Here is a 27,925-nt window from a genome sequence, read left to right as displayed (position 1 = left end):
GTGAGTGTTATTAACCCTCTGGGGTCAATGGACAGGCCACACTCCAAATCACAAGCTGACATAGCAACAAGCTGCAGCCACTCTCTATTTCAGCTTGTGTTGAACGTTCAGACTTCAAAGTATACACTAGTTTTAAAATTTTAATGACAGGCTACTAAATCCACAGTTATGATAAGTATATATATATATGTATACACGCACATATACACACACACATACATATACATATATATACATACATATATGCATACATATACACATACATGCATACATATACATATATATACATACATATATACATACATATACATACATACATACATATATATACATACATATACATACATACATATATATACATACATACATACATATATATATACACATACATACATATATATATATATATATATATATACACATACATACATATATATATATATATATATATACACATACATACATATATATATATATATATATATACACATACATACATATATATACATATATATACACATACATACATATATATACATATATATATATATATATATATATATATATATATATATATATATATATATATATATATATATATATATATATATATATATATATATATATATATATATATATATATATGTATATATATGTTGTGGAGGTACGTAAAAACGACACGAGAGCTCATCACATTATACCCCCCAACTGGGTCTCTTACTAGTCCAGGACCCTGAAATGACTTCACTGTAACATGAGTGACACCAGGTGACTAAGATTGCCAAAAAATTGTAGACAAAATTAAGACGAGAGATGGAGATAGTGTGGTTTGCAATATACTGCACTGACATGTCAAAAGCTTCATCCGTGAAACAGTGTGAAACCTGAAACTGTTTGTTCCAACACAGAGCTGGATCACTTCCACAAAGAGTCTGAGATAAAGTACTCTCAAGTTCAGCACTCCAACCCAAAGAATTGGAATCTGCGGAGAATGCCAATTGTATTTGTATCATTCTTAGAAAGAGCAGAGGAGCTGACTCAAACTCCAAATTCATTGGAGGACAAGAATCCCAGAATGGGGAAAGCAAAGAAGAAAATACTGTGAATATCATACATAATAAAATACATTATCTTAATCGTTCTGAGATTTGACTTATTTTATGTGTCTGACAATATCCACCATGTATCACCCCGTTAGCTACATTACATGAATGAATAAACCATCTCCTAAATTTACTCCTCATTTCACAAAGCACGATCATACAGGCAAAAATAATTTCTATCACCAAATGTTCAACTCATGCACAGAAAACACTGTTGCACTGACATTTTAAGCTAAAAATAAATGTTGAATGAGTTGTGAAGTGGAGTGTGTAACAACTTACTTGAAGTCAAGAAGCGCAGCCAAACACCCTGGTCAAACACAGAAAGATAAAAGATCTGCAAAAAATATCTTGTTGTACTGAGGTCCGTGCTTTCTTGTCTGTGACCACAGAAAACATTTTCCTGATAAATTTACAGCTCCTTACAGTTAAGCTTGACCGTTGTTCCTGTTGACCAGTTTTTATTGCTTGGAGGAAGCCCGTCTGTTATCTTTGTGCTGTGCTTAAGTATGATATGACAAAACTAAAGAATTGATGGTCAAATATAAACATAATTTCTAATATAATTCCTGTTAAACAACCACCTAACAAACAGCTTTTTCCACGAGTTCTTAGGGATCTAATAAAATATTCAACGACCATCCGAGCTGAAAAATCAGCAGGAGAAATGAAAAAAACTCCACAACGACATGTTTCATGTTTCTTTTAATGGATATGAAAAAACCCCTTCTACATGTACTTCAGTAAGGTCGAAGTGTTAACATATTTAAAGTGTAAAACTTTGGAATATACATGTAAATAATTTAAATAAATAAAATTCTGGACAACATTAACTTCTACTGAGTACTTAAGAGCTCAACTTTAACTACACAGACTTTAAAAAACAAGTGTAAATACGCAAGATTTAAGAAGTGAGACATAAATTAAGGGCAAACAGTGAGGCTATAACAAAGGCCTCACTTGTATTTTCTTCTGGGTTTTTTTTTTTTGTGCTTCGATTCACTCACTTTAACTTCAAGTACAAAATAATAAACTTACTAGGAAAAACATGTTTTTGGAGGTTCAGAGCATTTTGTGTGAATTCAAATGGGTCAAAGATTCATTTCTGTCCCTCGAATCCTGAGTATCACTGTTTTTGTTCCATGGCTATGTTAAATAATAAGACACTCAAGCTGAGGGACACACACACACACACACACACACACACACACACACACACACACACACACACACACACACACACACTGAATTGCTACCTGAAGTAGGTCTTTGTGTCTGCAGAAGGTAACAGAGGGAAATGTACATTTGAGTGAGACAGGACAGACCCTCTTTTGTCATGTAAACAACACAGCAGTAAAGATCGGTTTCTTGTTCTTGCTCTGGATGTTCCTCTTTGTCCTTCTGCTGCTGCTGCGTCATCTTCACCGTGGATGATTTCATGCCTCTGGATCAGAGAGGAACATTTTAGATATTAAACTGAGACTGACAAATATCCCAGTTAACAAGTTTCCAAAAGAAGAACATATGTAAATGAGCTGGTTTGCTGCTCTAAGAAGTAAATACTCTGTGTACTGTTTTAAATGAACTCACTAACGCTCTTACTATTCTCATGTTCATGAGTTAAGTAGTTAAACACAGCCAGAGGAGACTGGGATGTTGGCAGCCCTGCACTACAAGAATGCTGTTGATCTTATATTTAGTAACTCATGAATGAACACTTTTCTCAAAATGTGGAGCTACAGTTAGGATCAAAAGTTTTTGGAGAAAGACAGTTTTTGTAGTTTTGCCTCTGCACACTACCAGAGTGAATTTTAAATAAGTCAGGATGTGATTGATGTTCAGACTTTCAGCTTTAATTCCTTGGGTTTTACAAAAAGATTTCATCAACTATTTAGAAGATGTAGCCATATTCATGCACAGAGGCCCAACAATAATCGAACAAACAGCCGGCAAGGAGGTGAACCTTGTTTCTTCATTGCTTGATTAAAAACCAAGAAGATAAAAGATCTGGAGTCTATTCCATGTGTTGAACCTTCATTTGGTAACTATTTACTGGAACTCTAAGTGAGGTCCAAAGTTGTAAGTAAAAGTGAAGGAAGCCACCATTAGGCTAAAAAAGCAAAATAAACCGATCAGACAGAGACAGGGGAGAAGATTCAGGAGTGCCCAAATCAAAATTCTGGTGCATTGACTGAAGGCAGAGAGAGACCCACAAACAAGCATCAACTGAAGGTGGCTGCAGTAAAGGCCTGGGAGGCAGCCTTTGGTGAGGTCTCTGAGATTTCAGAGACTCATTGACTGCAAAGGAATTTCATCAAAGTATGAAAAAGAAATCCTCATATTTAAAATTATGTTAGTTTATTTCATTCATTTTGAGCCTCTGAAAACAGGTGACAGTTAAAGTTTGAACCTCATAGACATCTTTATTATTTCGCTTGAATTGCACTGTGGTGGTAATACAGAGGCAAAACTACAAACACTGCCTCACTGTCTCAATACTTATGGACCAAGTCCTGAATTGATCAATGAAGCAATATCTGTGCAACATCTAGATTTAAAAAAGCAAAAACAATAATGAAGTTTAAACACTGGAAAAAAGAAACAGACTTATAACTTGTTTCCATCGGTGTAAAAATTAAGTAAACCCTACAAACAGTATGCATTTTTAAAGCTGCTGTATCTGTGCTAAAATAACAGATACCTCTGTCAGACTTACCTATGACTTCAGCTGTATTGTCAGCCAGTGGGTCTGAGTTTATTATGTACTTGTTGCCAAATATCTGCACCAGCTTCTCAAAAAACTTGCATTCTTGTTTCTCTCCTCTGAAAACACGACACAGAACATCAGAACTGATAAGAAGACAAAAAGCTACAATCTGATAACTCTGAGGTGTGAATATGCTCAGAAGATAAAAATACGTTTACATTATGGCTGATCCCACCACCTCACGGTGCCCTGTAACCTCTCAACAATGAACTGCTGAGCTTACTTTCTGCCTTCTAGGAAGTGCCTGAAATTAGCCCTCAGCCTCTTTATCCTGGACTGACATTGTTCAGGAGTGCGCAGGTAGCCCTGGCTGGTCATGACCTGAGAGATCTGGAGGAAGATCTGTTTGTTTTTGGCGCTGCCCTTTAAGTTCTCCTGGATCTCCTCGCTCCCCCAAATGTCCAGTAGAGCCTCGGTCTCTCCGTCGCTCCAGGGCAGCTTAGTGCTGTCGGGCACCCACTGGTTACCTGAGGGGACTGTAAGAAAAGAAACATTGATTTCCTTCCTCATGCATCGCCACACTTCTCTTAGCACCCAGTCATATGGTTTCTCTAGCTCCACAAAGAAACAGTGACCTTCTCTATACTCCTTCATCAACACTTTTAAAGCACACATCACATCTGTGCAGCTCTTTCTCGACATGAAGCCATGCCGCTGCTCACTGATTGTCACATCTCTTAGCTTCATCTGCTCTTTCCCATATCTTCTTGGTATGGCTCGTCAGCTTTATCCCTCTGAAGTTACCAAATCTCTGCACATCACGCTCTTATCTATAGTCTAATTTAGATTTTCATTTCAGTTAACAAAAACATATACTCTTTCAAGATCCCAGGGTTTTGTCTTATTTCTGAGTTTGTTTTAGTTCTTTAGTGTTTGTTGAGATTTTAGATTCCTTTTTTAAAAATGTCTTTAATAGTCTAGTAGACAGTGAATCTTTGATTCCTGCTTTCACTTCATGGTTATTCTGCGTTTTAGTTTTACAATTTTGCTTCATGTCTTGATTGTTATTATTTGTAGTAGCTTTAATTTACTTGATCTCATCTTACAGTTACGACTTGTCCCCCTGCCTGCCTGTCTTTTATTCATGTTTGTCAGTTGTTTTCACCTGTATTAACTATTTTCAGATGATTTTCAGCCTTGTTGCCAACCTGGCACCTGAATAAAATCCAAACGCAGCCAAAGAAGACAGAAGAGTTGTTAGACTTTACTTTTGGCCTAATAAGGTTTTTCTTGGTTGAAACAATTTGCCTCCTGTGCCCTTGTCCTGAATTTGGGTCCTCACCTCTACTACTACTACCCCCCCCCCTGCCCCCCCACCTAAAAAAAAACAACCAAAAACCAAAATCAAAAAACCCACCCACTGTGACATACTCCATATAGTTTCACCTTTTTTTGGGCCCAGTTCGAGTATGTAGTCATCTGGTTCATCTGTAGCCGACGTGTCTGCGGCCGCGTCGTCGACTTTCAGTTCCTTCCTGAAGATTTTTTCCATCTCATTGAAGAATTTAAATTCCCCCCTACATTTGTAAAACAAACTCACAGTTAAAACCAGAACTCTAATTACAGTTTTTATAGCGATTACTGTAAATGACAAAGAGCATCTTTATGCTCTGGTGAGTTTTTTCTTGAGATCTTCAGGATGATTGTCATGACTTCACATGGACCTTCACCCATGATCATGCCAAATTTAAAAATTTAAAAGCAAAACCAATACTAAAAACACTAAACATATAAACAAGTTAAGAATAAGTGAGAATCAAAGTCTCGTCGTTACTGACTTTTCATGGAGGAAGCCATATTTAAGACGCTTAATGCGGGTGTAGCACTGCTCTGAGGTCCTTATAAATCCTTGGTCGTTCATCTTCTCTGAGATGTAGTCAAACACATGTCGGTTCTTCAGGCAGCCCTTCAGAGTGAGTTGAACGCCGTCCTCACCCCAGATCTCCAGCAGTGTGCGAGTCTCCTGATCCGACCAGGGCATCTTTCGGCTCAGGTCGACCAGGAGGCGGCTGGTCGAGGGCTGCTCATCTAAAACGAGGAAACGCCTTTATTATTGTGTTCATCTTTGGCAGTTTAGTTCATATACGCACAGTAACCCTGTGTATTATTGACTGGCTGTGTAAACCCACATAAGACAGGCTCATTGTCCATCAAAGGTTGTAAGGTGGCATCGGTACTGTCCACAGGAGCAAACATAGACTCGTCGCCAAGCACCGGAGCAAGGAGGTTGAAGTATCGGAACGCCGTGGGCCGCCCTCCATTTCTGGAAAACATAAATCCACGGTCAGCTGGCCAACAACATTCGAGCCTGGATCATCTCAAAAAGCATAAAGCATGTATTGTTGTTTTTTTGGGTTTTTTTTGTACCTGCGGCTGTTGCAGTAACGCCTGTAAGTCTTCTTCAACCTTTTAATCCGGGAGTGGCACTGCTCCGCTGTCCTCAGGTAGCCTATTGCGGCCATTTTTTCAGATATCTCGGCGAATATGTGACTATTGCGGACGCATATTTTCAGGCCATGCTGCACATCATCTGCGGCCCACACCTCGATGAGAGCAACCGTCTCCTGCTCTGTCCACGTTGTGTTCAAACCATCGGCACCTGTTGCAGGTAGACACACATGTAAGATATCTGACTTGTGGCTGATTTTTAATCTAATGCAGAGCGCGTGTTCTGTACCTGAATCCTGCTCCTCTTGTTCATCCCTTTCATCATACTCATCAAGAGAAACCGCCTCCTGTCCCAGTATTTGTTCCAGTTGGCTGTAGAACTTGTAATCAACTTTTCTTCCAGATCTAGCGAGAATGAAAACGGCAGTTATGGAGGCATCACTCACAGAGATACAAAATCAGGTAAACCGATGGAAAGACTGAGCTCACTTCTTCCTTTCGTAGCACTGTCGAAAGTTGTTCCTCAGAGACTTCACCTTCCAGCGGCACTGCTCCGAGGATTTCGAAAAACCGAGGTCGTGCATTCTTTCGGAAATGTCTGCGTAAACGTGGCCGTTGTGGACGAAACCCCTCAGGGCCTTCTGGAGATCTTCTTCACCCCAGATATCGATAAGTCCCAGGGTCTCCTCGTCTGTCCAAGAGCTGGTTACTGGCTTTTCAGCTGACATGTTGATTTCTGGGTCTTGTGATTGAGACACAGAAATTTAACATGAGTATAAAACATCCAAAATGGGAAAAATGGGATTAGGAATACTTAGTCTTTTTAACTTATGTGTTGAATTCATTTTTACTTTCACTTCACTTTAGTCTAAAGTCGTCATAATCGTCTGCACATACAGTACATGGCTTAAATTATGTAGTTACTGAAAGCATTTGGGGGTCACTATTGTTTGAGGCCAATTAGCATGGGTCTAGTATTACATAGGGACCTCTGGTAATTTGTTATACAGTAATTGGATTGAAGAAGTTGTTATTGATCTTACCCCTGAGTGAATCCAGCAGTTTTGTTCTGTGTAAAATAAAAACTCCAACACAAACTGAACACAAAGGTTCTGTGATAATAGTAGCTGCATGCTAATCAGTATTTAAGTGATATTTGTGCAATTTTTTTGAGTTATCTAGGCTTTTATGGAGATTTTTGGGTGCAAATTCAGCAGGCTTATGTTTTATGCAGTCTGGAGAATCATTCACAGAAAGAGCAACCTGAAATTTTAAGGAATCTCCATGGTGATAGAAGATGATGAGAAGCACTATATCTGAGTACCACACTCAGTAGTTCCCATGCAAAATTACCGTGTTGACTAAAAGACAAAGGAGAAAACAGGTGAAGAACAAGGAGCCTGCAGTGCATGAGGTGTAGAAGAGAGAAATTTTACCTCTTTCTGTTACTGATTCACTGTTGGAGTCTTCTGATATTTCGATGGAGTCTGTCACCATGGTAGACGACGTTGATGGCTGCTTATCCAAAATTTGTTCCAGCAGATCATAGAATTTAAAGTCGACTCTGTCAGTCCCAGATGAGCTAGAGGCAGTAAGACAGGTGCGTTAAAACAAAGTTGTTGTGTATTTTGGGTTATAACAGGACCCGTAGCGATTTTGTACCAGGTGCATGATGGGAAATGCGTTTTAGTTGTTGTTCGGACTAGCCGTGTGCTGGAAGTTATGCCGCAATAAATAATACTTAAAGTTACGTCGTGGTCCGAGAATCATTGTTATACTAGTAACACGCCGTGAAGATATAACAAAAGTCACTCCAACAGTGCCGGACTCCAGACATGCAGTTTTTACCTCATGTTTTCCCGACACTGGCGATAGTTCCCCTTCAGACGTTTGATCCTCGTGTGGCACTGCTCGGGGCTGCGGGAATAGCCGTTAGCAGCAAGCTTCTCTGAAATTTCAGTGAAAATGTGACCGTTGTGTGGGTAGCGTCTAAGGCACTGCTGGACCTGAAGGAAGGTTAAATTTCCGTGTAAAAGTAGTAAACTTCAAGGAAAGTGAAGTAATAAAGAATGAAGCAGCAATAAAGTGAGATTATCGGGAAATTTATGGACATTTCCAAAACATTTTTTGGTGAGTGCATAAATTGTGACATTGTGCTTTACCTGTGGATCTCCCCAGATCTCCAGAAGGATGATCGTCTCTTTGTCTGACCAAGGGACTTTCCTCCTGTCCTCCTGAATTTCCACAGCAGACTCTGAAGAGGCAGAAATAAAAAAGTAAACGGATTAATACACAATCCCTTATTTCACACTTTTTTTAAGATAACTACAATACCGTACAAAAGTCTTGAGCTACCTCTCATTTCTTTACATTTTGCTCAGAAGATTGGAACAGCGATTTATTGAAATGTGAAAATAAAAATTGAAATACAGCATAGAAGCCACAAGCTTCTTTATTCTTCATGACTTTCAGATACTGTTCATCTGATGTAGATAGTTTTTACATTCACCACTTCTTCTTTTGTCCTTCACTTGTCCTCTTTCCTCATTTTTAAAAAGAAAACACTGCAAACCATGCTTTCAGCAAAAGGCTCTTTGAGAATCACCTTGTAGGTGCAAAAATACTACTTTATATCTGTCAAACTATCTTATGGCATTTTTCATAGAATCAACTAAAAAAAAAAAGGGAACAAATGATATCTTTTGCAACGCGCTGCTAGTAACAAAGTGCCCAAAGATATCATTCATTTTTTTATTATATTTATTCTTTTGCTAAGTTGTCTGTTATGTGTTGATACTGCACTGGTTCATCCTGTAAGAAGATAGATGTTGTCTTATGCTTGAATGATTCGTAGGTCAGTGTTAAGTAACTTTCATTTCTCTGAAAACAATAAGATCCAAGAGCTGCATTAAAAATGAGTGAAAAAGCTTCAATGCTCAAAGAAAAACTATGAAAGAACTTGAGAACTATTGCTTAAGAACACTTTGAAAAATAACAGTCTGGACCCTTGGAATATAAGGAAATGATGAGTGGCTCAAGGCTTTGGTACAGCACTGTGGTTTAAATAGATTCTGCTGCCATGTACTTTTCTTTCACATAATCCATCAGTAAAGGTTACATTATGTTATAGTGAGATGATTATGATCTGAAGGCAGATATCCAATCTGTATATCTCAGTCAGTTAGTTATAAACAACACAAAAGTTTATGCTGTTAAATATAATTTCTGGTTGTCAAATTGAACCACAACTAAAGAAAACAGTTACTAAATACAACAAACTGACAACAGAAATAATAATAAATATACACAAAGTCATGGAAGAAGTGTGGGTGCAAAATTTAGAAAAACAAGCTTTCACTTCTAACTTTAGATATCTGTTACGTGTCCACAGCGCCCCCCAGAGGACAAAATCAGAAAGTACAAAAACAAATGGTGATTTTTATAATGTGGCGCTTTGCTCATGTATCTTGTTCTTCCCTACATTTAACTGCCTTGACGTAGTACTTCATCTGGCTCATGATCACAATTGTAATGTGGGAAGCAGAGAAAGAAAGTTACAAGTTTTGCTGTCATCGCTTGGCAGTACTGCACAAACAAATGAGAATTAAAATCCACAGAGAAATCCAGGAGGCTCACAAACAGTGAAATCCACTACAAATTAATCTAGTTTTACTAAAGCCTTACCAACACTCACTGAAGAGTAGCGATTGCTCCTGCTATGCCATGCCATAGCAGGAGCTCATTGGCTCTTTGCCCAAAAGGACCAATGAGCTCAATAGATTCCTTGTCAGCTTATGTCTCGACCACACAATAGCCAATCAGTGCAAACAAATTGGGAAGCAGGCTGTTTATCTAAACGGTCCTCTTGAGCAGAGAAACTGAGCTTACCCATGTCTGGATGAGTGTAGGCAGGAAAGTCGCGTTCTTCGGGCTCTCCTGGTATTTCTTCCAGCTGTGGCACTGAAGGGAAGTCTTTCACTAGAATTCTTCCCAGCTCGTTGTAAAACTTGCACTGAACTTGCTCCTGCCCTTTCAGGCTACAGTGCAGGGACAACAAAAGAGCAGAGATATTAGTTTTACAAATCGAAAACTTTTCTTTTACTCTTTCCACTCCGAGCACACATACTTGTTTTGGTAGCACTGCCTGAAGTTCGATTTCAGCCTTTTTAACCTCGTCTGGCACTGCTCTGGCGTCCGGGAGAAACCCTGGGTGGCCATTTTGTTGGATATAATGGAAAAAATGTGCCCGGTTCTGTGCATTCCCCTCAGCTCCTGCTGCATCTTATCTTCACCCCATGTGTTGATCAGGGCCAAGGTCTCCAAGTCTGTCCAGGGAACGCTTCTCGTTCCTAAAATAACAAATCACAGAATTTTGTCAGAAGTATTAATTCCATTTTGAGCAAAACAATACTGTGTCCAAAAAAAATGGACACATCTCTACATATGATGTGGACAAAAGTACTGGACTACCTCCACATTGCACCTGCAGGGGCTACCCATTTATGGAAACCCAAGCCATGAAGCTCCCATACACAGTTCCTGTGCTGATGTTAATGCCAGAGAACGTTTGGACCAGGGGTGCCCAATCCCAGTCCTCGAGAGCTACCGCCCTGCAGCTTTTAGATGCATCCTTGTTCCAACAAACCTGAATCAAATGAATGGCTTGTTATCAGGCCTTTGCCAAACTTGATGGCATGCTGAAGAGGTAATCAAACTATTTGATTCAGCTGTGTTGGAGTAGGGCTGCATCTAAAAGCTGCAGGACAGTAGCTCTCGAGGAGTGGGATTGGGCACCCCTGGTTTGGACTATGCAGACATTAAGTTAGCAGAGTATGGGCGACTATTATGGACTCAGCACTCAACAACCCCACATGCTCTGCCACTTTGTGGTTAACTTGCTACGGTTAATAAATGCTTTCACTTTGAAATAATACCACTAATAGCTGAGTGTGGAATATCTAGGAGGGAAGAAATTTCAACAAAGGCAACAGAGGCATCCTATTACAGCATCACGCTTGAATTATGTAATATTAACCGACTCTCCTCATTTATGGAAACCCAAGCCGTCCCTTCCTTACTCCCCATGCTGCTGCCATCCTTGTCCATAGTCTTATTGCGTCCCGTATTGATTACTTCCCTCTAATTTGGTCTCCCTAAAAGGTCCCTTCATAAACTCCAACTTCTTCAAAATTCTGCAGCTCGGGTCATAACTTGTACTCCGACAAGTGTATCCATAAATCTCCTCCTTCCTATTTGTGCGACCTGCTTCAGATCACCACTGTTTCCCGCCCTCTCAGATCCTCATCTGCTATTCATCCTACTGTTCCGTCCGCACGTCTTATCACTATGGGGAACAGAGCCTTCAGTCGCTCTGCTCCTCGGCTCTGGAACCCTCTTCCTCCAGCCATAAGAAATATAGACTCTCTTCGCGTATTTAAGTCAAAGCTCAAAACACATCTGTTCAAACTGGCTTATTCGCTTTAGTGCTGATTTTATCTGTTGTCAAGTTCTGTTTTACAATTTTCAAGAGTTCAAGTTCAAGAAAGCCTTTATTCGTCACATGCAAGTGACGAATAAAGGCCCCGACCTTACATACACAACACAGACATCACATGGGGAGACAGGTCGGAGACCGGTAGTATTACGAAAAAACACTGAAATGTACAATACAATGGGCAAGTCGAGGAGGGGAAAAAAAGTGACCTCTACTCATTCTGGGCTCCTATGGGAGGACAGCATGAGAACAGAAAACAAAAAAACTCTGCACAAAGAGCACATAAATGTCCACATCACAACATGAAGCACGTGACAAGCAACAGGGGTGGGTAAGGGGTGAGAAGTAAGCCGATGCAGACACAGCCATCCTGCCCTGCCGCTATTTTTCCAGCGCTGGGCCCAGACCCGCCGTCCGACTCGGCCTTGGAGATAAGCGTACGAGGGCGTTTGGAACGAAGAGTCTAAACACAGTTTGTTATCAGGGGAGAAACTGTTTGTTACATTCAGCTCCAGCCTTGAGACCACAGCTGGCGCCGATATGGTAGCCGCATGAAATAATGGTGGTGTTCTTGCTTTAGTGCGAACCACTGCATGACAATTTTACAGTCGGTCTAATGTCCATTACTGGTTCCTCACCATTCCCGTTGGAGAGCCGTGAGCCTCTCCACGATGTTGACAGAGTCTCAGTACTCACAGCAGCCGCAAGCTTCTCCAAGATGTCATCCGTGCTGCGTCTAATGAGCCCATTCTGAGAAGCCACGGCTTGCTCCATCGTTCCAATCAACATAGCGGGCAGCCTTGTGGGGATTTGAACAGCTGTTTCCGCTTTCTTTATTCTTTGATAAGCCAGGGCCAAGCCAGGGCCAAGCCAGGGCCAAGCCAGGGCCAAGCCAGGGCCAAGCCAGTGCCGATCAGCAAGAACCCTGTTATCATGGTTCCAAAAAGGTAGATGTCTTCAATGGGCTCTCCTGAACCCAGGCTTCTTGTTGAGAAAAGGGTGTCAATTGCATTCAGGGACCAGTTGATCAAATCCATAATTCCTCTTTTAGGTTTTAGAAAACAGACTGTGAGACTCTTCCAGGGTAGAGGGAGAGAAGTAGACAAGACTAGACAGAAACATGTGAAAGCCAAGCAGGAAAGATAAGGGAATGGAGAGGGAGAAAGTGCGACCGTGACCGAATTTTAACTTATTTTATGTATTTTATGACTATTGCTCCTTTTATTAATTTTGTTCTTTTGTAAGGTGACCTTGGGTTTCTTCAAGGCGCCCTTGAGTAAAATGTATTATTATTATTATTATTATTATTGAATTCTTTGAGCTCTTTAGATCAACCCACTCTTTCACAAATGTTTGCAAAGGCAGCCTGCACGGCTTTGTGCTTGATTTTATACAGCTGTAGCAATGAGACTTAAAACATCTGGATTCAAAGACTGGACGGACAAACAGCATTACGAGTCAGAGGAAAAATAGTAAATTTAGTTTTAAATAGTAAATTTAAGACTCTTTCAGAGTATGGTGGAATTAAAAAATGGCTAATCCTGTGGATAAAGTTTTTCTGAGATTTTTTTTTTTTTAAATTTAACTGTATCTGTTTACTTCCTTTTTATCTGCACTGGCAAAAATTCTGTAATCCTTAGCATTTCTTTCAGATGCAAAATTGTATGAAGCCTTAAAAGACAGAAAAGCTGTTCATGTCATGTTCATGTCACTAACAATTGTGCTGCAAGAGTTAAACTTAAGTACAAATATGTGACCTCGTACCAATTTCCAGATGGCCCGTTTGTCCGATAAACTGCAAGTCATCATCACCGTCTCGGGACTGGTCTTCATCGATAATTTCCTCAACGTCGTAGGTGATCTCAGGAACGGCCAAGGAAGCCGATGAGCCGAGGACCTGATCCAGCTGTGTGTAAAATTTATGCTCCAGCCTGGAGTTCCCTCCGGCGACAGATCAGGGAGAAAACAACAGGAGATTTAGTCTAAGCATCGCTTCGCAGTGAACTTTTCTGACAAACGTCAGCGAGAGCTTCAAAATCTGTGTCGTTAAATGCCCACTTGTTCTGACGGAAGCACTTCTTCAGTCGTTTGATCCTCGTCTGGCACTGCTCCACTGTCCTCATGTAGCCCCTCTCTGCCATCTTTTGTGCAATTTGGGTGAATATGTGGCGGTTTTTCAAGCAGCCCTTCAGAGCTCGCTGCACAGAGTCCTTCCCCCAGATGTCGAGAAGATGGAGCGTCTCCTCATCCGACCAGGGAACTTTTGTGTCCGTTACAACTGGAAAAGAGCCCTCCTGAGAGTCTGAAATGAAACATGACGCCTCAGTTAAAGCTATGCTTAGAAATACAAAACCAAATATTAGATTGAGACCATGTATAAACTGCACACACCTGTATAATCTCCCCATATGGAGATGAGAGGAGATTCACCTGAATTCTCATCATCCACTGAGGACTCCCTGCAAAGGTTAAAAAACTACGATTGGAGTTGCTCGCTTACAAACCGTTTTCTCATCAAATGTAATTATTTATTTAACGCTGTCCTAGCTGAAATGCCGGAGTGTGTAAAAAATGAATTGCACTCTAAGATTCAACCACCATTATCAACAACACTGTGTGACTTTATCAATGTTTCACATTACTGTGGAGGAAATTTGGCCCATTCTTTTTTTTATAGCTTTGCTGCAGTTCATTCATTTATGCACAGCTTTCTGTGAAAAGAAATGAAACAAAAAACATGCCTAAATCATCACCTCGCCACCACCGTGCTTGACAACTTGAATGAGGGAAGATTAGTAAGTGTCCTGAACGTTTTCCACTAATAAATAATCTTCCTCACTTTAAATCGATGGCTTCAAATTGTTTGGAATTTGTTTTATTACCCTTTGCAGATTGACAGCTAGCAGCTATTCTTCTCTAAGATCACTGCTGATGATCAGTTATTTAAGTGCATTTGATGAGCAGCAACTGGATGCTACTGACCCAAGCAAGTGGTAAAGGTGTACAGTGCTCCCTCGCTATAACGCGGTTCACCTTTCACGGCCTCGCTGTTGCGTGGATTTTTTCTGTGCAAATTGTTTTTTTTTACGGCGCATTGTGTTCCGCGTCCTGATCGGCTGTAGACCACTGTCTCCTAGAGGCACTGTCTCCTGTACAGTACAGAATGCGTTCAGGTTGTCAAATTTACATAAATCTTCGATCGCTAGCAGTGTGACTCTGAAGTGCTGCACTGTATGTTTGTAAGTTTTCTCCCCAACAAACAGAACAATGTCAACGAAACGTTTTGCACCGTCAAAGGCACCTGCGGTAGCACCCAAAACGCAGAGGAAGATGCTAACCATCGCACAAAAAGTTGGACTTCTGGACATGCTAAAGGAAGGTAGAAGTTTTCGGACCATAAGGCGCACCGGATTATAAGGAGCATTAAGTGAAACAAAACAGTCAGATAAACTTTACTCAACTTATTCTTCTTGCTTCCTCTACTTCCGTACCATTGATTCATTAATGTTGAATTCTCTGGCAGCTGCTCTATTCCCATGTTCTGGCCCTGAAAACAGGGTTTGATCTTTGGTTTCATTTTATAATACTGGACTTATTTTTCTACGAAGGTTTGAACTTTGAGAGTGTTTAAACAAGAGAGAAAGCGTGAAAATGTTCATGCCTGTCTGAGAAAAGCGTATAAAGTGTGTAGTGAGGGGTTTTACAGCCTTCTAGATCTATAATAATTGGAAAAAATAAAGTTGGCCACTTCATGGACTTCACCTATCGCTGGTTATTTTTAGAACGCAACTACCGCTAAACAAGGGACCACTGTACTTAGTTTTTTTTACACACTGCTTATTCTTCTAGTTTGGCTCTTTTTTTTGTTAAACAAATAATGACTGTGTGAAATATGTCACGCCTTGTTGTTCATCTGAGATTGTATTTGAATAATTTTAAGTCCTGCTAAGGACCAGATGATTTTTATAAACAAACCTTGTGAATGAGAGAACCTGTACTTTCTATTTCACATGACTCTATATTAGTATTCACGCTCCCTGCAGTGTAGACATCCGCTGAAAATTTAATAGGAAATCATTTACGTCCTGGGGAGAGATTTCAGTCTGGACCAAACATTAAAGGCAGACCAGCAGACCTACATCCTAGCATGACTTTGACCAAACAGATAAAGTTATGGATAGACGCAAACATGTGACGTCGACCGTTTGTTAGCAACAAATGAATAAAACATATATTAACATATGGAAACCTTACAAGAAAGCTGAAGCCTCCACGGATTGCTTTGTGGGAATGTCCACACCTCCGCTCAGCTTCCTCTTCCTGAGAATGCGAGCTGCCCTCAAGCTTTGGTTGTTCTCACTGGCTTCTGAATCCGTGTCTGCAGTCTCATTGGATGTAGTGAGGTCTATGGTTTCATCGCATGGCAGTGTGCTAATTATGTTTTGTACTTTCCTCTCCTGAGAAATGTTTCCAGCTCTAGCCTGCAGCTGCCAACTGCCAGAGTCCCTCGTCTCCCTCAGTCCTTGCCTGATCGGCTCAGAGCTCCTCCTTGACTTCTCCGTGCTGCTTGCGTTGACGGGAGCACTGAGAAGTCCTTTGTGGTCGGAGTCTTTGAGAGCAGGTGAGCAGGAGGCTGTTTCCATGACAGTTTTGGTCCCAGTAGGCAGTGACAGGGAGGTGAGGATGCAGTCATCCATGGGTAATAATCTGGGATCTACAATTGAGCGTTTAGACCGTTATTAAAGCTCTGGTTCAACTTAAACACAAATAAAACAGCTGTCAGACACTCCAACTGAAATAAACATAAACTGGCTGTTTAGGCATTTTTTTGTGATCTTTTTTTGCTCTACTTTTCTCTCCTGACTTTCCCTCCCCAACAGCTGATGGCGACAGATGGCTGTCCTCTCAGGGCCTGGTTCTGCCGGAGGTTTCTTCCTGTTGAAGAGAAGTTTTTTCTCTCCATTGTTGTCAAACGCTTGCTCACAAAGGGACTGGACTTCTGTCTATAATAGTGTAAAGCCTTTACCGCAGAATCTAAAGTGCCTTGAGAATGACTACGTCTTGCATAAATAAAACTGAATGACACAAACTCCAGTGAGCTTTTTTTTATGACAAGGTTTTGGGACTCATAATTTAGGAAGTATGGGGAATTAAGTAGCAAAAATTAATGCAGAAAAAATATAGCACTCCTGTGACAGCACTCATACAGCAAGAGTTCAAAGTAAGCATGAATATTTTACCTGTAAATAACATTTTCAATTTATGAATCTCAGAACGCCCTCGCGCCACATTTCCAGTGCCGCTGAGCTACGAGCCTTTCTCTTGGCACATTTCAGGACACGGTGAAGTGCAATTATCTCCCACCAGTGTGTGCCCGCAGTACCTTTCTCTTTAAAATGACCGAGGTTTCTGTGGTGTTCAAGTACAGCCTTCATGTCCTCAGGGGGGAAAAGGGTTTGCAAACAGTCGTCTAGGAATGACGGAGTGTCTCTGAGCAGGGTGGCCAACTGAAAGAAAAATCAAGGTATTATTTTTAGTAATTCTGCAATTATTTATTATGTTAGTTAGATTAATTGTTTATACAGCCAAAATGTTCTATATCACAGAATTAAATAAAGAATTTAAAATCATTTGAAGAGACTTAATGCTAGAATATGTGATCCATGTAATAAAATATAGTTGATGTGAACACGTCTATTTCTAATACTCTGGACTGCTTCTAATTTAGCTTTGCTCTAGTGTTTCTCTCTAGTGGCTCAGTACTAAAAAGGGAATGAGCCTTTTGGGAGGCCCTGGTGAGCGTGCACCCTGTTAACCCTCCTTTCTCCACAGTGGTACAGACAGCTGAGCCCCAGGAGTGAGTCTTTGTGCTCCAGTCAGCCTTTAATGGCTGTTCAGTTTGGAAACGTGCCAGTGGAGACAGATAAGGTGCACTGGGTTAATATAATGCACAACTACAACAGGTTTAAAAAAAGAAGAAACAAGCAAAACTAATCAACAATAAATTCACATGTTCATGTGATGCTGTCTCCACAGTAGCGCTAAATGTCTCTTAATGTAATTCCAATCTGGACATGTTAACATTTATACAGTTAAGTGGGATAGACAAAACAGAACTGAAGTGTCATATAACAATCATTATCACGCAACAGGCTAGTGAGGCCTGGCACGGATGAGCACAAAGATACACAGCACCTGTGTGAAGTCTGGGACGGGCAGCAGCTCCTCCAGTCTGGATATGAACTCCCACACCAGCATCTCTAGTGCTGCATCGTACTTTGAGCCAAAATATACTGGGAAGATTTCCTGCAAGTGAGAAAGAAAGGCACAGAATGATTAAGAGCCTAAGTCACAAATAGACGGACCACAGAAAAAAATTGATGGGTGGATGGATAGACTACACATTTTCATTATTTTTTAATTGAAACTTTATAACAAAACAGCCTTCTCAAAAACTTTTTTTGGTGTAATTTTTCAATGCAAACTCAAAACTTGAAATGAGTAAAGAACATTTCAATCTTATTTTATTATCAAAGTACCATACAGTTAATTAATAATAAACATTGTTGAAATATTGTTGAATTTGTGCTTTTATTTGACACCCAATTGTAAACTATATACAGATACTGATACAAATGTTAGGTTACTTCAAAATATATTGCATTTAGTTATAATGAATTTATTCAACTTTGTTTGAGGAACTTTTCCCTAACTGGACTTCCTTCAATTTTAACTGAATGCCCTTGGTTAAGAGGGTTAAGAGAGGTACAGCTATAAAGGGGTGCTGTCAGGAAACATTATCCAGGTTCAACAGTGATAGTGTAGCAGGTGTGATTTTTGAGGGTTTTTAAAATCGTTTCCCTGATTTGCAGGTGTAATTTATATAAATATTGATAGCTCATTTATACCAAGCGTCTCAGCACAAGTGAGTCAGCACAACTATACTAAACCTCCCGACCTGGCTCACACATACTGAAATCATTATAAATGTGTTTCCCCCACTATGACATAACAGGCATTATTCCAAACTTGGAGCTGTCTTCTTATTTATCATCTGTGCCTTATGTTATGGAGACCCGTAATTAAAGCACCTCCTAATGAATATACAGCCTCATCTCTTTCATGGATTTCACGTGCTGACATGTCTAACATCAGTCAACTTTGCAGTTGTACCACATCCCAAAGGTGTCTAGGGAGGCCACTGAACTCACTGTGATGTCTCATAAAGCCACTTTAAGGCCACTTTTACTTGAAGTAGCCATTGGAAAATGTAAAGTTGTTGCCGCCTCCATCTCATAGTGATATTCAAACCATGATTGACCTTTTAAAACCCCAGGGGCTTTCTGAGGCTCCTGCTTGAAAATGTCATGCCCAAAATGATTTGATTAGTTCTCTACGATTACAAACTCTGTGTAAACCATCTTGATATGAAAATAAAGCTTACACTTGTGAGACTTACTCTTAGGTGTAACCATCACAGCAAATGCCATTGTGTCAAAGATACTGAGTATGGAACAAAGAAATATATGAAGAATTTTTTCCTGGACTCATTTTTTGTGTCTCTTATAGCACATAACCCCTTTGAAAATCTGCTGCAGTAGACCAAAAACTAAAGAAAGCCATGAACCAGCATATAGACAAAGATGGACGCTGCTGAAGTGACACAGAGCAAAGTTACAGAGGTTTTATTGGAAGCATAGCTAAGCTTTTTGCAATTTGGCACCATCTACGAAAGCTTAAATTTCTTAGGTGTTGAATAGCAGAAATTAGGCTTTTATTGTCAGAGGTCTTTTCTGCAAAACAAAAAAATAAAAACTTGGATGGCCACAAAGTACGCAGACTGGTGTGTAATGCATCTGTGTGTAGACAAGCGAATAAGACAGAAAATAGCGACTCATGATGGGGAGCTGCTCTTGAAGCACACTGGGAGATGGAAGTGTGCGGCAGGAGCGGTTTTATCATGGTGGAATTTTTAGAAGCAAGGGAGCAAAGGCATTTGTGTTTAGTTTAGCGTGGTAAATTTTGGTTGGAGCATGATGAAACTTGGAGTTTTGGAATCTGTGAGATCTGCGCTTTCAGCAGAGACGTTGCTTGTCCGCGTACATGCCGGCAGGTGACTCGTTCGCATACTGTTCGATACTGTTGACCATAATATTCTATTAGCGCAGTTAGAGCATGTTGCAGGTATTACAGGTACTGCGCTTCAGTGGTTTGTATCATATCTATCTAATAGATTCCAATTTGTGCACGTAAATGGAGAGTCCTCTTCACACACTAAGGTCAATTATGGTGTTCCACAGGGTTCAGTGCTAGGACCAATTCTGTTTACATTATACATGCTTCCCTTAGGCAATATCATCAGAAGACATAGTATACATTTTCACTGCTATGCTGATGACACCCAGCTCTATCTGTCCATGAAGCCAGGTAACACACACCAATTAGTTAAACTGCAGGAATGTCTTAAAGACATAAAGACCTGGATGGCCGCTAACTTTCTGCTTCTTAATTCAGATAAAACTGAGGTTATTGTACTCGGCCCTGAAAATCTTAGAAATATGGTATCTAACCAGATTCTTACTCTGGATGGCATTACCTTGGCCTCCAGTAACGCTGTGAGGAACCTTGGAGTCATTTTTGACCAAGACATGTCCTTCAATGCACATATTAAACAAATATGTAAGACTGCTTTCTTCCACTTGCGCAACATCTCTAAAATTAGAAATATTCTGTCTCAGAGTGATGCTGATAAACTAGTTCATGCATTTATTACTTCCAGGCTGGACTACTGTAACTCATTATTATCAGGGTGTCCTAAAAACTCCCTGAAAAGCCTTCAGTTAATCCAAAATGCTGCAGCAAGTGTACTGACAGGGACTAGAAAGAGAGAGCATATTTCTCCTGTATTGGCTTCCCTTCATTGGCTTCCTGTTAAATCCAGAATTGAATTCAAAATCCTGCTCCTCACATACAAGGTCTTAAATAATCAGGCCCTATCTTATCTTAATGACCTTGTAGTGCCATATCACCCTATTAGAGCACTTCAGTCTCGCACTGCAGGCCTACTTGTTGTTCCTAGAATATTTGAAAGTAGAATGGGAGGGAGAGCCTTCAGTTTTCAGGCCCCTCTTCTATGGAACCAGCTTCCAGTTTGGATATGGGAGACAGACACTATATCTACTTTCAAGATTAGGCTTAAAACTTTCCTTTTTGCTAAAGCATATAGTTAGGGCTGGACCAGGTGACCCTGAATCCTCCCTTAGTTATGCTGCAATAGACGTAGGCTGCCGGGGATTCCCATGATGCATCGAGTTTTTCCTTTCCAGTCACCTTTCTCACTCACTATGTGTTAATAGACCTCTCTGCATTGAATCATACCTGCTATTAATCTCTGTCTCTCTTCCACAGCATGTCTTTATCCTGTTTTCCCTCTCTCACCCCAACCGGTCGCAGAGGATGGTCGCCCCACCCTGAGCCTGGTTCTGCCGGAGGTTTCTTCCTGTTAAAAGGGAGTTTTTCCTTCCCACTGTCGCCAAAGTGCTTGCTCATAGGGGCTCATAGGATTGTTGGGTTTTTCTCTGTATCTGTTATTGTACGATCTACCGTACAATATAAAGTGCCTTGAGGCGAATGTTGTTGTGATTTGGCGCTATATAAATAAAATTGAATTGACTCGACACTTTGCGTTTACATCTTTTCGTGCAATATTTTATTGTTTGTCGTTTTAGCTGTGTTTGGCGGTCATAGAAATAATTTTGTGAGCTTTTAGCTGAGATTCTGAAGTTTCTGTCAATACCACACATGTCTATATTTAAACAACAGACCAGGCGGCACAGCCCGTGAAACCAGATGTTCCGCCTGTGTCCCCAGGAATTAGAGTTTAACAAGTTGAAGGACAAAAAATATCTTGGTGCTGGTGACTAACCTAGAACCAGTACTATACATTTCTGATCAAGAAAGACACAAAAGCCACAAACTGAGAGGCATCATAACAGCTTCATACCAGCACCGGTGTCCTAATGGTTCAAAAGAGGCAAAAATGTGCCAAGAAACCATTGCCCATATGACTACACCGCTACCAGCAGCCTGTACAGTTGACACACTTTTGATGCCAAATTGTAACTCTACCATCTGTGTGCCTCAGCAGAAATCAAGACACATCAGACCAGGCTACACCCTCCTCCACCCCCAATCTTCAGCAGCTCAGTTTTGGTGAGCCCACTTCAGCCTCACGATTCTGTTGTTGGCTGACAAAAGTGGATCCTCATTTAGTCTTTTGATGCTGTACTCCATCTACCCTCAAGGTCGGGCATGATGTGAATTCTGAGATGACTCTGAGAGTGTTATCAAAATGAAAAAAGAGAGTGTAGGAAAGCTGAGCGCAGATGGAGAAAAACAAACCTCCAGGTTCATTATGACATCTATAAAGAGAAACTTCACAATTATAATTTACAACTGAGGAGTGCAAGGAGGTCCTACTTCTCTGACATCATCACCAAAAACAGTCATAACGCTCGGGTCCTATTTTCTACAGTTGACAGGCTAACAAACCCTCCTGTGTCAGTGGCAGCTGAACTTCATTCGACCATGGCCTGCAATGACTTTGCCAAATTCTTCACAGAAAAAATCCAAAAGATTAGACAAGCAATTGGTACATCAACAGCAGATCCAGGACATGTACTGTGTCCACCAAAAAACTGTTTAAACACCATCAAACAGTTTCACCCTATTAACAACAGAGACCTGGACGACATCTTAGGTCAACTGAACTCCTTCTCTTGCTGTTTAGATGTCCTGCCAACAAGTTTTTTCAAAAAGGTCTCAAAGACTTTGGAGTCAGACCTGTTACAGATCATAAACTTTTCTTTAACGTCAGGTGTGTTTCCAGAATCACTAAAAACTGCTGTAATTAAACCTATACTGAAAAAGGACAATCTTGACAAGACACAAATGAATAACTACAGGCCGATCTCAAACCTCCCATTTTTAAGTAAGATCATTGAAAAAGCAGTTTCTCAACAGCTCAATTACTTCTTAACACAGAATAACTGCTATGATGCCTTCCAGTCAGGTTTTAGACAGAACCACAGCACTGAAACCGCTCTGACCAAAGTGTTTAATGACATATGTCTGAATACAGACAGTGGAAAAATGTCAGTCTTAGTTTTACTGGATCTCAGTGCAGCATTTGATACAGTTGACCACAACATATTACTCAAATGACTGGAGAACTGGGCAGGTCTTTCAGGAACTGTACTAAACTGGTTCAAAACATACTTAGAAAACAGGAAATACTTTGTATCAATAGGTAACTTCACATCTGAGCAGACAAGTATCACATGTGGAGTTCCCCAAGGTTCCATCTTGGGACCCCTTCTGTTTAACATCTACATGCTCCCACTGGCACAGATTATAAAGAACAACAAAATAAACTATCATAGCTACGCAGATGACACACAAATATATATCACAATGTCACCAGGAGACCGAGGCCCTGTACAGGCTCTTGGTAAATGCATTGAGGAAACTAATGACTGGTTGTGCCACAATTTTCTCCAGCTAAACAAAAACAAAACTGAAGTAATAGTCTTTGGTGCCAAAGAAAAACGATTACAGGTCACCAGAGAACTTCAATCTATACACCTAAAAACCACCAACCAGGCGAGAAATTTGGGTGTAGTGATGGATGCAGACCTAAACTTAGAAAAACACATTAAGACAATAACAAAATCGGCTTACTATCACCTCAAGAATATTTCAAGGATAAAAGATCTGATGTCTCAACAGGACCTGGAAAAACTAGTCCATGCATTCATCTTTAGCAGGCTTGATTACTGTAACAGCATCTTTACAGGTCTACCTAAAAAATCAGTCAGACAACTACAGCTCATTCAGAACTCTGCTGCTAGAGTCCTCACTAAGACCAAAAAAGTGGACCACATCAGTCCAGCTCTGAGGTCTTTACACTGGCTGCCTGTCCGTCAGAGGATAGACTTTAAAGTTCTGATGCTGGTCTATAAAGCTCTGAATGGTTTAGGACCAAAATACATCAGTGACCTCCTGACCCAGTATGAACCTTCCAGATCCCTCAGGTCATCTGGATCCGGTTTTTTATCAGTTCCCAGAGTCAGAACCAAACACGGAGAAGCTGCATTCAGCTTTTATGCTCCATATATCTGGAACAAACTCCCAGAAAGCCTCAGATCAGCTGAAACACTCAGTTTATTTAAATCCAGGTTGAAGACTCACCTGTTCTCAGCTGCTTTTGAATAAAGCACCAAATCCACACTTTTAAGCTTAAATTTCAAAACTTACATTTTAACTACTGACTTTATCTACTGTTCTGATTTTATCTACTGTTCTGATTTTATCTACTGTTTTGATTTTTGATTTTAAATACTGTTTTGTTTGTTTGTTTGTTTGCTTGTCTTAATCAATTTTAAATCATGCTTTTTATTTGTTTTTGTTTTTAATGTCTCTGTAAAGCACTTTGAATCACCTTGTTGTTGAATTGTGCTATATAAATAAACTTGCCTTGCCTTGCCTTGCCTTACTGAAGTCTTCCTGAAAGCTTGAATGTGTCTGGTTTGTCTCTGCAAGATGTCTCACCTGGAAAAAATATTTTCTTTCAGAGGGATCCTCCAGTAACGAATGCACCAGCTCCACAAAGTTCACCTCCGATTCCTCCACGTGGTTGATGGTTACCTGATATAAACACACACACGGAAAAAAAAAAGGAATATATTCTTACAGCTCATGAAAATCAGAAGTCCAGTATCTCAAATACTTAAAATATTTCCTAAAATAAATCTCAAAACTATTTCCTGTGGATTTAAACACTAAGTAGGCTGAGGTGACATTGAAGCCCAGGTTGCTTTGAAAGCAGCCTTCAGTTCGTCTGTGTTTTTGGGTCGGGTGTTTCTCACCTTCCTCTTCCTCTAATAGATTCTCTGTGGGGTTCCCGTCAGCCAAGTTATCTGGCCAATCAAGTACAGGAATAACATAGTTTGCAAACCATGTAATAGTCACTGTAGGCAGTGGGTAAGTCCTGCTGAAATAGTAGATTGGTATGAGCTTCACAGCAGGTGAACGCAGACGTGCTGTAACATCTCCAACCACCACCAACACCAGCAGATGAACTGGCACCCTGATATCCTCACAGGCAGCAGGAACTTCACACGGCACTTTAAACATTTTAGATTTTGTGACTCTCCACTCTTTCCTCTAAGATCTTGATTTCCAGATGAAATGCCCAGGAAATAATACTGACACCAACCCCAGTCCACTCCTTCCTCAAATTCTTTGAATCAACTTTTACTGACAATCCTCTCAAAGCTGCGCCCTGTTGTCCATGCACAGTTTCCCACTGCACTATTCCCTTCCAGCAAACTTTCAGTTAATGTGCTTCGATACAGAACTCTGAGAACAGGCAGCCTTTTCAGCAGTGACCTTTTGAGGATTAACCTCCTTGTGAAGGGTGTCGATGATCGTCATCTGGACAACTGTCAAGTCAGCAGAGTGAACTGGTATTTATGCCATTTGAGAATCAATTTAATCAATTCTTTTAAAATGTGGCCATAATTATCTAAACAAACACAAAGAAAGGCCTTAATTATTTTACTACGTATAATGAATCTTGAATATTTTTATTTGCCATTTAATTAAATGGCAAAAACCCCCAAACATTTAAATGACACTATATATTTTTTGAGATGTACTAGTATAATAACTCACTCTAGTTTTACTTAATGAGAAAAAAACCCCCCAAACAAAACAAGGACTTCTTCACTGCATAGCAGGTATGTGCTATGTCAACCTAGCGCTCAGCTTTTACACAGCTGTGCATTTTCCTGCTAAAGTTCACTTACGTGGTGATCCTTGGCAGTACTGACAGGGGCTTTTATTCTGTCCAGATGTGGCTGAATGATCTGCATATCCACTGGATGCTCCCCTCGACACATCTCCAGAACCAGCTGGTTATACACAAAAATCAGATATTTTTAAATGACTACAGCTTTAGCTTCCTTTCAGTATGACCAAAACGTAAACACTACTGACCCTGGCCCTGAGTCCCAGGATGAGCTGAGCCCTCTGACTGTAGCTCATCAGCTCTGGGACCAGCTCCGTCACCATGGTAACAAACTCTTCCAGCATCCCGTAGTGATCCACAAGTCCCTGCTGCACAACTTGCCACACTCCAGCTGATAAAAGCTGCAAGGGTGGGGCCAGGAGCCGAAGATAACGGAGGGGAAGGTCATTACCTGAAGAGTAGGAGAGAAGAAGTAAAACCACAACAGACACAAATGACTTATTGTTTTGTTACAGGCCTACATCACTGTGTGTCCTACAGCAGCAGCGATTTATATGAAGATGGCTTCACACTTTGTGAGAACTTCTTAGGTAATTTAGCAAATCAGCAAGCAGGTCAAGCTTTATGGAAAATTTTAGAAAGCTTTGTCATTCCTTTTCTTATCTGAATGTCCACCTCGCAATGATGTTTCTCTCCTAACTTTCAAGAAAGTCACTAAATCACATCTGTTATGTTGGATTTCTTTGTGATGTGAGCCTGTCTGCCTGAAAAGAGGAAGGAATTTCAGTAAATCTGCTTAGAAAGACAAAAACCAAAAACAAAACAAAAGGGAAACTACCTCAAAATAAGTGCAAACAAGCTGCGACAGCCTTTCTTTGAGCATCCTGAGTGAACAGCATCCACCTGACGCTTTATATGCTGGCACAGGATGCATAAGTTAACTTGACGTGTAGCAGCAAAGTGCTGCGTAAAATAATGACATGACAGCGCTGCTCCGAGGTGCACTGACAGCGGCATCCATCAAACTCCCCCACAAACTCAAAACACGGATTACACGACTTATTGCTGACCTTTATAATGCAGGATGCACAAGCTATTGGATTTCTGGCAGAGGTAACACGGCTAGTAAGTAGAAATAATGCTCTGATAGCACAGATGTTTAGCCCGAACCACTGACGGAGTGACGGAAAACAACCTTCACTTTCTAATGAGATCAACTGTGGATTAAGTGAGTCCTTCTCCAAATACTGCAGGAATATCAACAGAGAACAGAAGCAGGCAATCGCCGTTATCGTTGAGGTCACTGTAAAAATCATTGTTACCAACACAAAGATCGGGGATCATATAAGATAAGATACCGTGATTTCCCCCCCTGTTTATTCTGATACACGCACCTCGGTTGTTTCCACTTTCAGTTCCGCGTTTTATTTCCATTTCGCAGCTGACAGAAAAAAATGGCCAGTTGTCCCCCTCGGGTTGTAGCTATCGGGAAAAAAATGTATGTATAAAGCCTAATGAATGAATTCTGAAAATGTTTGATTAATAAAATGACCATCTGCGATCGCCCAGCAGCAAAATACGAGCGCAGTGTTGTTGGAGGTATGAACGTTCTCTAGGTTTTACTCGGTACTGGGAGGAAAAGGCAGAACAAAGGTTTCTGGTCTCATCCGCCTCAGTCCAGATCACGGCAAGCCCTCTTTCCTGGTTGGTTGACGAAGACCGGATCGACCAGGAAATTTTGATTTCATAACACTAGATGGCGCCAGACCGCCATCAGGTCCGACCAGGTTTTCCTCTGGCTCAGTGTTGTGTTTGTTTCTATGGAGGGATGCTGTCAGGGCCGTAACCAGAGCGTAGACTTTACTGAGGCCCGCAATTTCTACTGCTGGATAGCATGTAAGCCTATTCGCCTATAACTGATCACAGTTTCATGCTCATCTCTGCCTGTCTGAACAGCTCTGCTCCACGTTTCCCCTCTCTGATTTCAGATCAGCTGCACTGACTTCTCATATTCTTCAAGCTGCTGGACCCCCTGCAGTTTGCTTACCAGGAGAAGGTGGGTGTGGAAGATGCCGTTCCTTTTGTGCTGCACATCTGGTGCCGTGAGGATCACGTGTTTTCTATTTCAACAATATCCAACCACTCCTACTGAGAGACAAACTGACTGAGATGGAGTGGACCCAGACCTCTTCTGAAACAGTGACCAGCAAATCTGGTGCAGCACAGGACACAGTGTGCTCTCCTGCCTCTTTCACCTTGTACTCTTCAGACCTCAAATACAAATCGCAGTCATGGATAGGCAGATGGGCAAAGAAATGTCATGGTCCATGGTTGATCACGCCTCTTAGTATCTTTAGCGTAAG

General features: G+C 40.7%; 1 protein-coding gene across 2 annotated transcripts; it reads right to left on the bottom strand.

Annotated features, from left to right (window-relative positions):
• Positions 1 to 1,830: 1,830 nt before the first annotated feature.
• Positions 1,831 to 27,272, bottom strand: zgc:113263 (uncharacterized protein LOC503753 homolog). 2 transcript variants are annotated; one of them, XR_010091321.1, is made up of 24 exons: positions 26,957 to 27,272; positions 25,811 to 26,013; positions 25,621 to 25,725; positions 24,362 to 24,457; positions 17,948 to 18,058; positions 17,136 to 17,259; positions 16,007 to 16,466; positions 14,144 to 14,211; positions 13,811 to 14,054; positions 13,517 to 13,683; positions 10,385 to 10,607; positions 10,147 to 10,295; positions 8,421 to 8,512; positions 8,107 to 8,264; positions 7,695 to 7,840; positions 6,748 to 7,000; positions 6,548 to 6,663; positions 6,238 to 6,469; positions 6,000 to 6,133; positions 5,649 to 5,898; positions 5,257 to 5,387; positions 4,192 to 4,346; positions 3,820 to 3,926; positions 1,831 to 2,547 (listed from the first exon to the last, which is right to left on the bottom strand). XR_010091321.1 is itself a non-coding variant. In XM_063460288.1 (24 exons), the coding sequence occupies exons 1-24, from the start codon at positions 26,994 to 26,996 to the stop codon at positions 2,540 to 2,542; spliced, it is 3,870 nt and encodes a 1,289-aa protein (XP_063316358.1). In that variant the 5' UTR covers positions 26,997 to 27,272; the 3' UTR covers positions 1,831 to 2,539. The 2 variants fall into 2 exon arrangements, 1 of the variants encoding a protein (XP_063316358.1); XM_063460288.1 differs by having other exon boundaries at positions 4,094 to 4,346.
• Between the last annotated feature and the right edge of the window lie 653 nt (positions 27,273 to 27,925).

Source organism: Pelmatolapia mariae, linkage group LG17 (genome assembly GCF_036321145.2).
Source record: "Pelmatolapia mariae isolate MD_Pm_ZW linkage group LG17, Pm_UMD_F_2, whole genome shotgun sequence".
Lineage (NCBI taxonomy): Eukaryota > Metazoa > Chordata > Actinopteri > Cichliformes > Cichlidae > Pelmatolapia > Pelmatolapia mariae.
This window is presented reverse-complemented; position numbering and strand designations above follow the sequence as displayed.